Here is a 16065-nt window from a genome sequence, read left to right as displayed (position 1 = left end):
ATTTCCCAGATGGAGCAATTTAATTTCATGGCTTCTTGTCACATGTTTTTTTCTTTCCAGGATTCATTTTGGATCAGGGGAAGATCTACCACACACTGAGGAATCACAGGCTCACAGATATTTGGACTTCATTGTAAATTCAGTTCAGCTGACAAGATATTCGAACAAGTGACATCATTCCGAAACACACAGCTCAAATCCGTTCTCAGACATCCCTTCAAATTTTCACAGCCTAACTAAAAGCTTTCATATAGATTTGAATTAGACATTTAAATATTCTGAGAAAATGTCTTGTCTCTTGCAGTTAAGCTGGATTCTGTGGCTCTCAGTTTCACAGTGAAGAACATTTAATGCCCTGATAATGCCAAGGGTGAGGGGAGTCTTAAGGAAATTGAAAAGAAACTTTTCTCTGACTTTCCTCCAGATTTTGTTAGCCACAGAAACAGTCAGAAAATTAATAACGTTCATTATCTCAAAACAGTTAAAAAAAAAAAAAATCTTTAAAATCCACACCTGTGCGAGTTCGATGCCTCCCAGCAAATGAGAAGGGAGCAGCCAGAAACATGTACTTCACCCATGGAAAAAGAAAGGCAGTGAAATCCTCAGAAAGCTAAAATACCCTTACTTGTAGCACAATTGCTTGCGGCAAAAACTTAAAACAATAGGAAAGCTGGATCAAAAGGAAAGCTGGAGAGATCAGGTTTCTCTCTCCTGGGTGGGAACCAACACAAGAGTGTTTCCAGGTAGTTTGCTGTCAGGAAGAGGTCAAGAACAGCCACAAGGGAAAAGTTCCTAGAGAGATCAGTTCTTAGTGTTTTTCTCACTGGCCAAGAGGAGTGCCAGCCCAGCTGAGTCCCAGCCCCAACTCTATTTCCAGACAGCAGTTTAGGCAGTACCTTCTGCTGCCCTTAAGTCAGGGGCTGCATGGAGCAGCATGCTTCTTCCTGCCCTGATCCCTCCCATCCTGTTCCTCAGGTCAAAAAGATCAATCCTTTCAGACTCCCTCCTTATAGAAAATAAGAGTAGCAAATGATTTATCAGAGGTGAAGCAAACTGGCTGCCTTAAAGCAAAAAATAAAAAGAAACTAATTTAAGCCTTTCATGGCTTTTTTTTTTTAATAACTGTTCTTACATAAACAGTGGAAAGTTTGTGTATCAGTAGAGCTTTCTGTTGCATGCTATAGGTACTAGAGATGCTAAGCACCAGGCTCAGCAAAATAACCAGTCACCTGAGTAAACCCACAGACGTTAACTGGTATGTGTGCAAATCTTGCTTAGTTGGGGTCTAAAACTTCAGGGAATTCTGCTAAGGACCACTCAGTCCATACATCCTTGCTTTACAAAGATCCTGAAAACCATATTTATATGCTTCTCAAATGCCATTCTGAAGTAAGGGAACATGACACTGCACAGGAATAAGAATGAGATGCCCCCTGAATAACAATGTGCTTTCAGATAGAATCTTGCAGATTTGAAATTAGATAAATATTTGCAAATTGGAATTTTTCCCCACTTAGCTAGCTGCATGCCTGCTCTAGCCTATTCAATAGATGCCAACAGTTTAGGGTAATGCATAAACAAAAATCTGAAGTTTGACTTAGAGATTAAATTTGAAGAAAGTAAAGAAATTGATGCAATGAGGAATTATTTGGAACAGCAAAATAAAAAATTATCTGGAACAAAATATCATCTCCTTTCTCACCTTGCACCTAGAAATCTTGCAACATTAATTCAGGTGTTATGTGTTTTAAATTACCTAGTTCAACATTAAGGGAGAAAACACACATCTATTATTTCTTACTCCTGCCTTTGCCGCCCAGCAGCCCTTCACCTGGTTTGTAATTGGTCACTCCTCTAACAAATTGCTTCTCGGACTGTTACTGTATATTTGTGTTTGCACAAGACGCCTTTATTCTTTGCAGTTACATATTTAGCAGCTCTCGGTTTTTCAGCAGGAATTTTACCCTGTCATTTCCTGTTTAGTTACAGGTTGAGCTCGCTTTTGTTTTCTGCGCTGTTTACTTGGTACCCTGCTTCCCCCACAGCCAGGAACACCACAGGCTGCTTGCTAACTCCTCAGCCTCCTCCTCGCCTCTGCCACCACAGCTGTGTTTTCATTTATGCTCCTAGTTAACTCTCATACAGCCCACTCAAACTTTTCCCCTTTTCATTAATAGTTAAAACACTGACATACTCGATCTTCAAAAGCTTCCTGAATCAGTGATCTGCTCACAGAAGGCACAAGCAAACTGAGAAATCAAGAGTATGGCTCTTTTCCTAGCTAAATCCATGTCATCACTCAGAGAGAGGACCCACAAAGCCAGTATTGCTGGTGACCAGTCCAGCAAAGGCCAAGGGCATGGAGTGCCCACACTGTGCCCCGCACACAAAGGAATACGTGTACAAAATCATGATGTGCATGGGGATGTGCCTGGGGTGGGATTCCAGCAGGCAGAGGACAGGAGTAGGATGGGATAAAGAGGCAGATGGAACAAGAATGGATGGCGAGGGTGTATAAGGCACAAGAAGGGGTGAGAAAAAGTCCAAGGAGAGCTAAGAGAAGAGCCATACTGGGAGGAATAAGAGAAGGTGGTGAGAGAAGAACAAAACAGGTGAGGGTATAGAAAGCAGGAAGAAAGATTAAGAAAATCCATCCTGCCAGAAACAGCACCTCTTGTCAGGCAGACAGCAGGTGCTGCCTGGGGAAGAGCTGATTCACACATCTGGAGTGTAGGAACCAGAACACCTCTACCTAAGAAAGAAAAACTAAAAATAAAAGACTCAAAGGAGGTGGGAGAAGGTGCCATACTTTCTTCTTTTGGCAATCCAGTGCTTCCCAACCGCATGATATTTTTCTAATAGCTTTCCAGAGAAATGAGAGCTGTATTTCCAGATCCTTGCAAGAGTCTTGACAGTTCATTTCATCATTACCTCGTCCAACATGAGCCGTTCCTGCCCTCCTCTTCATCTTACTTCAGACTTATTTTTGAGATAGCTGCAGCCACAGCACTTCCAGTGCTTTGGCGGCACCTCCAGAATGAGATTTTCCCTTTATTCGGGGCCTGCACAGGTCCTAGGGGAGTCACTAACGGAGAAGGCACTGCCATGCAGTGAGGGACACTGATGGCACACCTGCACTGACCTACACAGCTCTGGGGAACTACTAATGCAGTCAGTAGCTGCTGGCCAACTGGTATGAGCATGGGTCCTTAACCTTGTCTGCAGCAGCCTGGGGGGCCATCTACGCAGCCAAATTTTCTGCTGCAAACTTTACCTTCAAGTGGCTTTCCAAACCTGTCCTGTTCACCTTCTGACTGACTTTGAACACTGAGTCTTAGCTCCCTGACTCTTGCACTTTCAGTACTGCCACTGCATCACAAATCACTGCCAACGGATAAAACAACCTCTTACTAAAGCTACTTTTTTTTTAAACCTCCCCTGGAAGCCTTATTACAGAATAGATTTGATGAATTTCTATCCAATGCACTGCACCACTCCTCCCGCCTGACAGTACCTGGAACAGCTTTCGGAGAATCTGCTCAGTTGCATTCTGCACATTACATTGTTTTCCTTGCTGCAAAAATTGTTTTAGAGTCTTATAATTAAAACTTTCTATTAAAATTGCATTAATTTTTTCTCTGTGTAGGAAAAGTAGCCTACTGTGATCAACTAAAGAGTAGATGGTTTAAAAAAACACCTTACCAAGTACTGAAGGCTGTTTAATTAGGGAAAGCTGAACAATTTACCTGAAAAAATGGATTTATGAAAAAAAAAGCAAAACAATTTAAAGAAATTTTTGGTTTCCTAAAAAGTGGTTTCATAAGAAAATATTTAATTTTTCATAATCTGTTTTCAGAGGAAATATGAGAATATTTTAATAAAAAAACCAATCAATTTTCCATTTGTCAAAATTTCTAAACACTTTGAGGACTCTTTTTTAAAAAGAATCTTTCCCCCAAAGGAAGAGGTACAGGGAAGATTTAGCAAGGAGACAAAATCCATGGTGAAAAACTTTGGCAGAAAATTTTACTTCTACTAAATTTAGCTAGCAGTGAAGACTACATTTTTTGGTTAGAAGCTCTTCTTAAAGCAAGGTGTTTGCTGGCATGTTATTTTGATAACAAGCACAGTAGGTTGACTTCTTTAATAAATGGGCACAAACCCCAGAGATTAGAAAGTCTCAGAGTCAGTGACAAACCCCTGTGCGGCATCTGATTTCTTTGCCAAAACAAGAAAGGTTTTTAATAAAGGTCAGGGAGAAATAATCTCCAAAGACAACAGTGTCTCTTTCCCCTGTATGTTTACTCTTTTACACCCCTTTACAGTTAAGGCAGACCTTAACACACACGCACACACAAAAGGAAACAACAACCAAAGAGGAGGGGAAAAAAAAAAAAAGCCTGAAATTTTAGTTACACCACATGTGGTTTTCATTTGTGAAAAATGAACAAGCTGTTTGTGGTTAAACTGTCTAATCTGCTGTTATCAATCTAGCACTGCATTCAAGATTTACAGGATACATCAGCTTCTGTGCCACATTAGCTGTAAAAGAGAGAGGGGGTGGGAGGAAAAAGGAGGAGGAGAGAGTTTATCCTGAGGAATAATATTTCCAATGCAGCCACACTCACACTACATCTGGTTGTGCTGGTAGCGGCAGTTAAATTGAAATATTTCACAGCGTGTGTCAGAAACATGCAGAATGGTAATTATGACAGATCTGATTAAGCCTGAGTGCCACTAGCTCCCTGGCCAGCTCCGGTTGTGCAGGTGTGACCTTGTGCGTGCCTGCGTGTGTAAATAAAATTAATTACAAGCGAGAGGGCGAAGGCTTCAGTGACATCACAAAGCGGAGAAACTCCCAAGGGGGAGACCTAATGGAATATTTTCCCTCAGTCTAATAATACAGTTCATATTGACTTGAGGTAATTAGTGGGATCATTAAAGCAGTTTTCCCGGCGTATTTGGCTGCCTGATCAGATTAGTGAAAATGTTCTTCAGAACAAGCCCTGTGTGGTCTGCCAGAGAAGGAGGAAATAAAAAGCAACAAAGCATATTTTGGAATGATAAGCAGCGCTGGACTTTTTGCACGGCATTTTGCAGGGCCAGTCCCAGGAGCCTGGGTGCCTGACTCTCCTGACCAGTTCAATCTTTCATCCCAGGTGCACATGCTCCTGCTGCACATTACCTGAGACTTTTTAATTTTTTTTCCTCTATACTTCAAAACTATGCCATCTCTACCCCTCAGTGCTTAAAAAAATCAGGTAGAAGACTTGTGGGAGTGCAAGCCCTAGAAGAAACCCATTAAGATAACTGGGGGAAGGAAGAAGAATAAACACATGATCAACTCCTCCCCACCTCTCCCCAAAAGTCTAACAGGAGACTGAAGGACTGGTTTGAGAATCAGTAATGTTTTCATTTCCTAATGAGCTTACCCCACCAGAAGAAGAAGGGGGAAAAAAAGCAAAAAGTTTAACTATGATCTAAAGTCTTCCACAGTAACAGAACACAGAGCCCTAATCAAGAAATGGACCATTTGTTTAAAAACAGTCTATTGAGCATGCTCTACCTTGCAAATGGAATATGCCAAGCTCTGTCACAGATGGCAAGCTTTGACAGTTCCCATCCGTAGCGTCGATACTCGACAGTTCAGCACAAGATCAGTGACATTCTGTCTCATTAGAGCCACGCTAATTATCACAGCTAGTTTCAGGGGAAACCATGTGTTGCAATGGTCAATTTGAAGGAGTCTGTGCATCAACAAACTGGTAATAAGGATCAGACACCTTATTATATGACAGCATGCTGCCTATGATCTGATTTACTGAATCAGAGGTACTGAGGCAACACTGAAGCCTGATGGGTTATGGAATCGCGTGTACACAATGTGTAGCTGAAATATGCTTTAAAAATAAAAGGGAGCTATAAAGAAACAATACAAATAAAAATTTTTAAATGGTAAAGTTATAATGTGGAGTTTTTTCATTTGTCATTAAGACATGCAGAGATGTTAGAGATCTTGTCAGCCAGTTTTATCTTTAATCAAATCATATAAGATAAATAATTCAAAATGAATACTGTAAAATTATGGATTATGCTAAATTATAATTCATTCCATACTCTGATTTTTCAGTTTCAATAACATGTACCAAACATTCCTTATGTTGTGCCGTCTTGCTGCTTTAACATAATTTTATATTTTGTAAAGAGCTCTCTCTTCTTGGCTCTCTTTTTTCATTTGTACATTTAATGACTTAAACTTGTACTTGTCCTAGCTTCTCTCACTCATTTATGCTCTTACCACCAGAGAAAAAACATCCAACCAAGACGCCCCCCCTCTGCTGTTTCTGGACACCTGCAGGCCGCATCCTGCCAGGCACTCAGTGGTCCCAGCACCTCCCAGGGATGCGCCACAGGCTGTGGCTGCGAGAGCGTTAAGCATTAACTCCCAACCAGCGCAGGGCAGGTGTGCACCGCATCCCTCCAGGGAAGCTCTCCTCAGGGCTCAAATACGCTCAGTTTCCTGAAGCTGCTACCAGTCCTTTAAACGGCAGCATTTGAACAGCTCCTGCTGCCACCCGCCTGGCTGGGAACCTCCAGCCTCAGCCGATTTGACCTCATGTGTAAAGCATGCTCAGGAAGCACACTTTTTCATCAGCGTGTCAAAAAAATCCAGCCTCTGCCTTACGTGTTGAAAGGGCTACCTGGCTCCAAGGAGCTGTTTGAAGAGGTCAATATAATCCTCTTACCAGTTAAAAATTTTCCATTCTGTACCTGTTTCTTTGGCTTGAACTATTTCAGGTTTTAATGCCTTTTTCCCCCTCCTCTATGTAGATTTACAAGGGCAATTGCATGCTAATGTGAACTACCTTGAAAATTTTAAGGTGGTTTCTCTTCAGTGCATCTTTATTGATTCATGGAGTTGCTGTCTATTCTTTACTAGCAGGAACCCGCGGCTCACTGACGTCAAGCCACTCCACCGAAGTCATACCAATAATGTGGGATATGGTCTACCATGATCAAGAGATAAGAGAGTCAACTAAACTCAATTTTTCTACCCTCTTTCAGAGAAGTAATATTTTAAAAACAGCTAAAGAAATTTCCTGAGCTTTTAACCTTTATTTCTGAGAGGAGATGTTGTAAAAGAGACTAGGACATGGGGCAGAGGAAGGACATGGAGCATCCATTTTTTCCCCCCACTAGAAACCTGAAAATCTTTTTCCCTCCGACCTGGGCAAGACAGAACACACTATGACTGTGTAACTCGATATTTTGTGAAAGAAACAAATCAGCTCTATCTGCCAAGTTTCACAGTTTCACTGAATGACATGCTGCTTCATGGGGCAATTCTTGATTGCATGCAAAAGCCCATCTTGCTTTCTCAGTTCACACTCTTCCTCTTCCATCCCTGCTGACACCGGATCCCACCCCGACTCCTGCTGCTCATGGCACCTCTTCAACTGCCAGAGCAATCACCCCGAGGCAATGAGGGGGGGAGGAAGATAACATTAAAAAATAATAAAAAATAGATGCTGTTGTGTGTTTCTGCAGCTAATGTTTTCTAACTACTGTATCTTGCCTTCGCACCAGGGCGAGGGGTTTATTTCCAGGTGGGCCTGTGAAATGGCAGACCTCGGAGTACATTGTGTTTCCACCTCGCGTCTCCCTGTGCAGCATCCCTCCCTGCTCCACAGAGAATCCATTGTACACTGAGGTTGGGGGGGGGGGGTGGGTGCTGGGGGGGAAGAAGGTTTTTAAGCCAAGATTTAAACCCAGGAAGTGACTCAGCTGCTCTGACGGAGACAAAGGCAGGAGAGAACTTGACAGAGAGCAGGGTGATGGTCGAAGGACTGAGTCCCCTCCTGCCCTGCAGGTTTCACCCCTCTGGGCAGCCTGAGGTGCAGTGCCCTGAGGAAACAGCTTTGGAAATAAATTTCAAGATCCCCTCCGAAAGCCACATTGTTACCAGAGGGTTACTCTTGGTGATAAAAAGGTTTCTTTTCCTCCCGCTGGAAAAGAGTTGAATAGATTGTTCTATATCTGCGGTAATGGCATGTTACATCTCTGTGCCAGATCCACAATACCGTGCTTGTTCAGTGTGGGAAGCTGTTTAAAAATGACTTTCCTATTAGAGTATATAGCTTAGTCTCTAGATGGAAAAAGCCAGATCAAAGATATAGCATTTATAAAACTGCTGGTTAAAAAGATAAAAGTGAGATAACAGACATCAATTTTTCACTATAAATCTCTGGATTTACTACAACATTAAAATTTCCAGTAAAAGCAGGGTTTTATATACCTGAGCTCTAATGGCCTATTCTGAAAATATTTATGTCAGGAAAAGCATGGTATTTGCATGCCAAAAGCATTTTTAGTGCCAATGTTTAGCATTCCCTCCCCATTTAACTCCTTCTCATTTACTCATGAGTGCTAGATGCTCTGCCTAGTGCCTACCCCTTGGATCTCCTCACACAGCCTCCTGGAGGAGTACACTCTGGGTGCGTACAAAGGCAAAAGTCAAATATTTCTACTTAAATAGCACTACACAAAATACTTGCCTCATGGCTCAGGATGGAGTCTCTAGCATGGTCTGAAACCCATGATTTTACCTCCACACTTTGTATATGAAGCTACTATTAACCAAAGTGAAAGACAGGGATGGAAGGACAAGAAACGGAGCAACACAATGCAACAGCTCAGAAGTAACAGGTCAGAACTCTACGTCATTAGTTGAGGCTTCTGGAGGTATGCATAGTACTCCATTAGATTTATTTTAAAATTAAAAATCAAAGCATGATTCTGTGAGAACCAAGTGTCTTACCTTCCACATACAGGCATTTTCATTCAGTGAGAAGGGAAGGCATTTGGCATGGATGGGGCCATAAACAGGCATCGGCAGGACTGACGCTGCAGAGGAGTATCGATTTCACCCACTTATTTTACTACAAATAAAACTTCTTTAGGTAAATAATACAGGCTATTGGCCTTAACTGTAGTGCATGGGACTCTCAGAGATACGGAGCTTTATATTACTTCAGTTTTTGCAAACTGTAATTTCCTAAATTTAAGAAAGCTTTAGCAATTTAAGGTGATTTTCAGCAAAATTTTGCTTTCTTCCCTGCTTCATACTAGCACATGCAAGCCACGGCTTTTCAGGATAAGCCATAACATAAATCTAACTTCTCAAAACGCAGCAAACATACAGAAACACTACAAATCTCTACCTGCCTTATCTCTCAGGGCTCTTAGATTTGGGGGTTTTGTTTACTTGTTTGTCTGTTTTTATGGAATAAAATTAGATTTCAGCATCTGTCACCATCAAGAAAAACTCATCCCTGGCTCCCACATGAGAACATTGTAACCACTGCACAGTTACTGAACCATGATACCTTAATGATCGCTACACAAATCAACTTTTTTTTTTAAATAACGAAATTAAGACTGTGCTTCCATAATTACTTGAATCATACTTTCAGGTTATAAATTTAATAAAAACCCAATATGATGAAATTGTAAAAGTAATGTATGCCACACAATTTTATGTGTGGATTCTTTTAATTTAGGGTTATTATTTACATTACATATAATATATATATCTATTATATATAAATACTATATATATAATATCATTTATTTAGAGTTATATTTAGAGTTATTCAGGTGTACTGATTACATTTTAGCAAATAATACTGTTGGCATTGTCGTTCTACCATTAAGAACCAACAACCTGGGAGAAGAGACAAAACACTAGGTAAACCTTTCTGTCTTCCTTTTGTGTGCATTTCTGCAAAGCCCTCTTTTCAATATAATCTCACAAAAAAACCATGCAGGCCTATTAGACAGACAACCTACAATAAAACCTCAAGATTTTAAATACTGACATTAGGTGCTTTGCCAATTAAAGTTCTAAAACTCCCCGAAGATATGATGTATTTCAGGAATTTGAATTACAGTATCTTCCTTAGCTCCTCAGTATAATCATATTAACTTCTAAAGTATATATTTTGAATTTAACAGATTTGTAATTTATTCTGTACATAATATATCGATCCTTAAAAACATAGAAACTTAAAAGATGTACAGAATGTATGCATTCCTATACGGGAAAAGAATTCAACATTTGAAGGAATGTCCTAGCTGTGTCCCCAAACCTGTTCAAACCCATGTGCCAGATAGGCCCTTTTCTTTGGAAAAGCCAACAAGCTGCCAGCAAAGTGCACTGTGAAACTACAAGCAGGCAAATCATCCCTCACCTAAGCCAGCACATGATCTCTCTAACAGCCCTGCAACCTCTGCCTGATCCCATGACCTCTGCCACACCAGGCCCCAGCACCCAGCTGCTTTGCTGAGCATCAGGTCCACATGTGGTTGGTCCTCCGCCACTAAGGAGGATTTACAAACAAAACTGTTAATCAACACATTATTTTCTAATATGTTTCCTCCTGACTTTTCACTGTAATGAAGTGATTATCCCAGGATTTCCAGTTGCACTCTTGCCAAAGGCACTAACACAGAGCAAGGGAAGATGCTCGTTTTTTACCTTGGCGCTACCCAAATAGAAGCTCCTGTAGCGCATCATTTAATAGCAATTCTGTACAAAGTGCTCTAGTCAGCAGAACATTATCTGCAGTCTCCTGGCTCAGGCAAGCCCAGCCACCTTGCAGATGCTGGCTGCTTAGACATCCAATCTACTGTTGAGCCAAATCAGTTTATTAAGAAAAAAACGAATAAAATGAAAAGGCCTTCCACCAAACAACTACCTTTGTCCCCTCAGAGCTAGTTTAGGTCACATACGGTTTTACACCACAACTCCAGACTGCACTCAGACATTAACCAAGTTTTTATATCCAAAATAAGATAAAACCAATAATGTTCAATTTTAGTGATTTTAAAAAACAAAACTGTTAATCAACACATAATTGTCCTTCCAATTTTTCACTAAAACCTGGGTTATCTCAGGATTTCCAGTTCTGAATATGGAACCAATGTCTCCAAATTAAAAAAATACCAGTAATAGATCTCTCTCAAGAGAGGTTCTCTTAGAGAATATGTTTGAACAAGCCTTTTTTTTTTGCACACAGGAGACTTTTGTGCCCCAGGAAAAGTTTACTTGTACCTCTGAAGAGCTCCAATGCAGAAACTTTTACAATACATGTACCTCCTTAATGTATGTGGCATTGCTATGTATTTAAAGATTATTAACTGGGTGACTAGTAGTCAGCTAGTTCCAGAAGACCCAACACATCCAGTCTACCTAGGAGGTCACTTCTGCGAAGCAGTTTTCTAGTACAAATGACACTTTATCTAACCACAGACCTGAAAGCTTGCTAGACACATAGGTTAACATTGCATTCCTGAAATTGGGGATAAAAATAACTCCTGGGAATACAGGTATAATCGTAAGAGTAAAATGGAAACGAACTATGTGTTTAGTGTTGTTTTCTGTACTTGGTAGCAAATTTTGTACAAGAATCTAAATTTTATACCAATGCTCAAATAAACCTGCACTGCATCCTCTGGAAACTTTTGGGCTTCATTTTGATTACCTGTCCCTTTGCAAGTCAGCACTGGAAGAACTGATTCACCTAGAAATTTTAAGGCTTTGCACTTAAATAAATATACTATCACACAAATCAGATCAGAACGTAATTATGTGGGCTGGTAGACTGGCTTCATACCTTAGCTTTGCAGAAGACTGCAGTGGAAAGGGGAAGGTGCAGAAAACGGACAGTTCTTTAACCCCAAGTTGTGACATGTAAATAAAGACATCTGAGGAACACACAGGTTGGAAGCTGCTGTAACATTCTATCATAATTAGAAACATTTCAAGAGCTCTGTAATTTCCAATCAAAATTACAGTAATTTCCGATATACAAGCCATGATTCATGACAGAATTTTTACATTCCATGGGAGATTATAGTGGCCTGATGTATGACACACTGAGTACAGCACTAACATAAACAATTCAGTTTAATGTTTAAACAGCACTTGGTGTTTAGAATCCCACAATAAAAGAAACATATTATTGTTGAAATTATCACTTTGACAGTGATTGAAGGGTAGACAGGCATGTGGCCTATAAAGCTATAATTTTTACAGTCCACAGCTTGAGTTTAATCATTTTGATACAACATTTCCAAAATATCCCTTTAAATGCTCCTTACACCGTATAACTTAAGAGACAACATCTTTTCCATACAATAAAGTGAACTCCAAAATGTGAACAGCACAGAAGTCAAAAGTTAAAGACTTGCTAAAAAGAAAACCAGCACTAAAATGCTGACAGCCCAAGAAACTTTGGTCTAACTGAGCTTCATTAGCTTTCCTTGGAAGATGCTGAATTTTTATATGAAGCAATTTTAGAAAAGGAGTAGTGATTAAGTGGATTTAACATTTAAACTAACGTGAAAATTCAACATTGCAACCATTGGCGCCTTTGCCATTTCTTTCAAGCATTTGTATAACCACAGTTCTAGTATTTCCCATTTTTCTATATGTTTTTCCTTTACTTCTTGAGTACATTCTCACTTAAATCAATGCTTTCACACACTCCACTGATCTTTCTCAGAAGACATGTCACTTATGATAATCACACCCAACAAGTGCCTGCTGATTTCCCTCTTGCCACTAAACTTGACAGAAAATCTTCAGTTGAAGAAAACAGAATAGGAAACCACACAAAAAAGGCTTAAAACTGAATATGCAACATATACGTATGCACACACGCAGGTAACCAAGCAGACATCGTGTTCCACAAAGAGCGCATGTTTTTTCTCAACTATAACTCGTATAAATGTAATCTTTTGAGGTCTTTTTTTTTGGTTTGATTTGGTTTTTTTTGACAGTGCCATCCACCTCTCACACACAGTCTCACCAGTGGGTCTGAATAAATATTTTTATGCAAAAAAACCAGCACTCCATTGCTCCTTGTTGCAGCACACGTAATTGCAAAACACCAAAGCCTCGTGATTAATTTGGCAGCAATACCCAGAGTTTGCCCACAGCTTTTGCCACATCCACACCACCTAAGAACTGATGAACCTGATGCCTTCTCAGCCACACCAAGACCCATGGGCACACAGGGAAGGTTCTGGCTGGTACAGAAAAGGGAGTGAGAGGTCTCATGAAGCCACTTCTCTACCCTGCCTGGTCCAGGGGAACTAGAGGTTACCTCCAGACTCAGCAAGGAGCTCTGAGTTGTTGTACTGGGCTGATACACTGACCCAGCCACCCATTTTAACTCACATAGAAACTGATCTGGGGGAACAATTGCACAGGACAGGGAGCTCTTTGCACCCTGGGAGTTTTACCTGGCTTTTGGTTGCCGCAACCTTCGCAAACAGTGCTTGGGACACCTTAGCTCTCTTCATTTCCTGCTGAATCTCATCATAAATGGAAGCATTAATGTTCATGGAATTGTTTTCTGGTTTTCCATTCCTCTCTGTAGCAATAGTAGCAGTTTTGACCTAGAAAATATGAAACATTTTTCATTATGAAAAAGTTATTTTCCTCTCTTTCCCTCCCTAAGTAGTTCCCCGTTGCATTTTACTCCTTTTATCCAATCTTTCTCTGATATTCTTTCAGCTTTTCAGAGAATTAACATTATACATTATCTATGGTTCAAGCAACTGGGAAACAGGAAAACTCAGTGCATTGTAACAGGTGAGTGCATCTGAAATACGAGTTACCAATAACAGACCACTGCAAATTTCAATGTCACAAAATAAATTAGGTGGAAACCTGTCAAACAGTCTTGTAGAGACTTATAAATCCTTACATGATTTCTTTGCCCCACACAAATTAAATAAAAATTGTAAGTACAACATAAAAGAATCTCTAATGAAATAGAAATCTGACTGATATATCTTGATTCATGTCTCATGCCCAGTACACTCAAATGCATGATAATGTTGAAAAGTTGTGGCTTTAGATTGAATTTTTAAAAATTTATCTTATCAGTTTAGTTCTTAAGCAGTTTATAAGAGACAGTTCAGAATAATGCATACTTTAACCACTCCATGAAACCAAGACAGAACTTTCTTAAAGCTACTGATTCTAGTTGTATTTCACTTCCATACATCAAATATTTATTCTTCTTGCAGTCCAGATTAAATAAACACCAAACATGTAAACAAGACAGAATGATTACAGTACCACCTTTATGCTGCATCTGCAGCATTAAGGAAAACAACAACAAAAAAATACATCAGTAGCAACATGATGTGCAGGAGACTATCCTTTCCTTCATCCTCTGGAAATGATGGAAGTGATGTTTCAACACCAAGCATCATCCCACCAAGGTTAGACTGCAGTTTCTGCAATATCAGTTGAGAGGTACAAAAAATCAGCAGATACTCAGCTTATCCTACAATATTCTCAGTAGTTAAGGATAACGTCTGTCTTTAGCAGTTACTCTTGCAAGGCTTGCTCAAGATTAGTAGACCTAATGGGCCACTAATCCTAAAGTGGATCAGAGGAAAGGAAAAACTGGATTTCTGCCAAGAACCCACAAGGTGATGAAACAAACAAAATCAAACCTTAAGATTTCAATTCAAACCTACTGATTCATACTGAGGTTATTGAGAGCTGAATTAATTTAGTTATTCAGAAGTTACACATCTAGTTTAAGATAGTCATTCAGCCTAATTCTAAGTCTAATGGACAGAGCTTGGCACTTCCAGAAGGTGATTCAGCCTACCCTTAAGTACATGTCTAAACCCACAGTTTCACTATCAGTTTGATCCAGTGCAAGTCAGCATCTTCCTGTGCTCTGAAGTCCCTTGAGGTTCAAAAGGAAATCATGACAATGTGATAATTCATCTTCTTATCTCACTCTCTATGAGCTTTCATATGTCACAGGTCTCACGATACGAGAGCCGAAGGCTTTGGATGAGATATGTACTTAGGCAAATCAGCAGCCCATTTTTTCCTAGAAATGCCATGCTCAATTTGTTTTAGCTATCATCCACAGTGCTTTTAAGATAAAATAATCTAGCCCTGAAACTGGGAGTGCATGCCACTTTTGCTGAGCCTGATTTGTCTATCAGGCTTTTCAGGAACTGTACTAACACACTCCCATTAACTACAAGGGGCAAAACTCCAGCGAGAGCAAGGGATCCACAAGCACTTCCCCTTGCCCGCATTCCGGCAGGCATTAGCACTTTCTGGTGTCTGAAAACAAGGGCCCTAAGTAAAAAGGGAAATGAAGAAAAATCCCAGAATGTGGCATACAGTTAATCATGTGGTTTTTTTTCCATCTGAAAACAATTAGTACTTTGCAGCCATGCCCTTTTCTGCAGTGTGACATTTTACCAGTGACATTGCAGCAGAGGATGGCCAAGCCTATATCAAAGGCTGTTCAGAAATATTTGAGGTGCCTGGCAGCAGGCAATGTGAGGAGCAGCACCACAAAACTCTCTCCTTCTCACTGCAGAGCAGGAGAAGGTATGCCTGACACTGGGCATATCAGTACAGGGCTGCAAGAACAGGTGCATCTCCTGAACATCATACAGTGAAATCATTTAAAAATACAAAATCAATTCTATAACCTCCAAATGAGAAGGACTTGCCAGAAGATAACTGACCACCGGTGGGGATGTTAAACATACATAAACTGGAGACAGACTTAACTGCATGCATGTAAAAATCAGCCTAGGCTAAATTAGAGAATGAAAAAGAGATGGCTTTGTCAACATGCCTTCTTGAACCTTGGGTTTAAATTTTGGGAAACAAATTTCAGTTCTTCCCCCCAAGAATAATTTTAACTTGTAACTAATCCTTGAATGACCCAAGGGGAAGATGAGAAGATGAAGGTATTCAGCTAGCATACACAAGTCTTTTGGGAAGGAAACGCTTTGCTCTTGTGATCTTGATCAAAATGTGTCTTCTCTGTAAGCACGCTGCCTTTCTGATTGCTGCTGAGCTTCAAAAGATAGCTTCACATTATAGCAGTACTTCATAGATCACTTAACTGAGCTGTGAACACCCAGATCATCAAAAACCATCACACACCATGCTGTAGACATAATTTAAACCATGCAACCTGGTCCACACTTTTCAATGTCCAA

General features: G+C 40.2%; 1 protein-coding gene across 5 annotated transcripts in view; it reads right to left on the bottom strand.

Moving 5' to 3' along the window:
• Positions 1–16065, bottom strand: part of SATB1 (SATB homeobox 1) — a 93123-nt gene that overhangs the window by 13576 nt on the left and 63482 nt on the right. For all 5 annotated transcript variants that reach the window (XM_042042892.1, XM_042042895.1, XM_042042894.1 and 2 more), the window contains one exon: positions 13309–13464. In XM_042042892.1, the coding sequence (XP_041898826.1) occupies positions 13309–13464 (156 nt within the window). The remainder of the gene's footprint in view (positions 1–13308; positions 13465–16065) is intronic.

The sequence above is a fragment of the Corvus kubaryi genome, unplaced genomic scaffold (assembly GCF_017639235.1).
Source record: "Corvus kubaryi isolate FWS band 111438036 unplaced genomic scaffold, C.kubaryi_AGA036_p1.0 37398, whole genome shotgun sequence".
NCBI lineage: Eukaryota > Metazoa > Chordata > Aves > Passeriformes > Corvidae > Corvus > Corvus kubaryi.
This window is presented reverse-complemented; position numbering and strand designations above follow the sequence as displayed.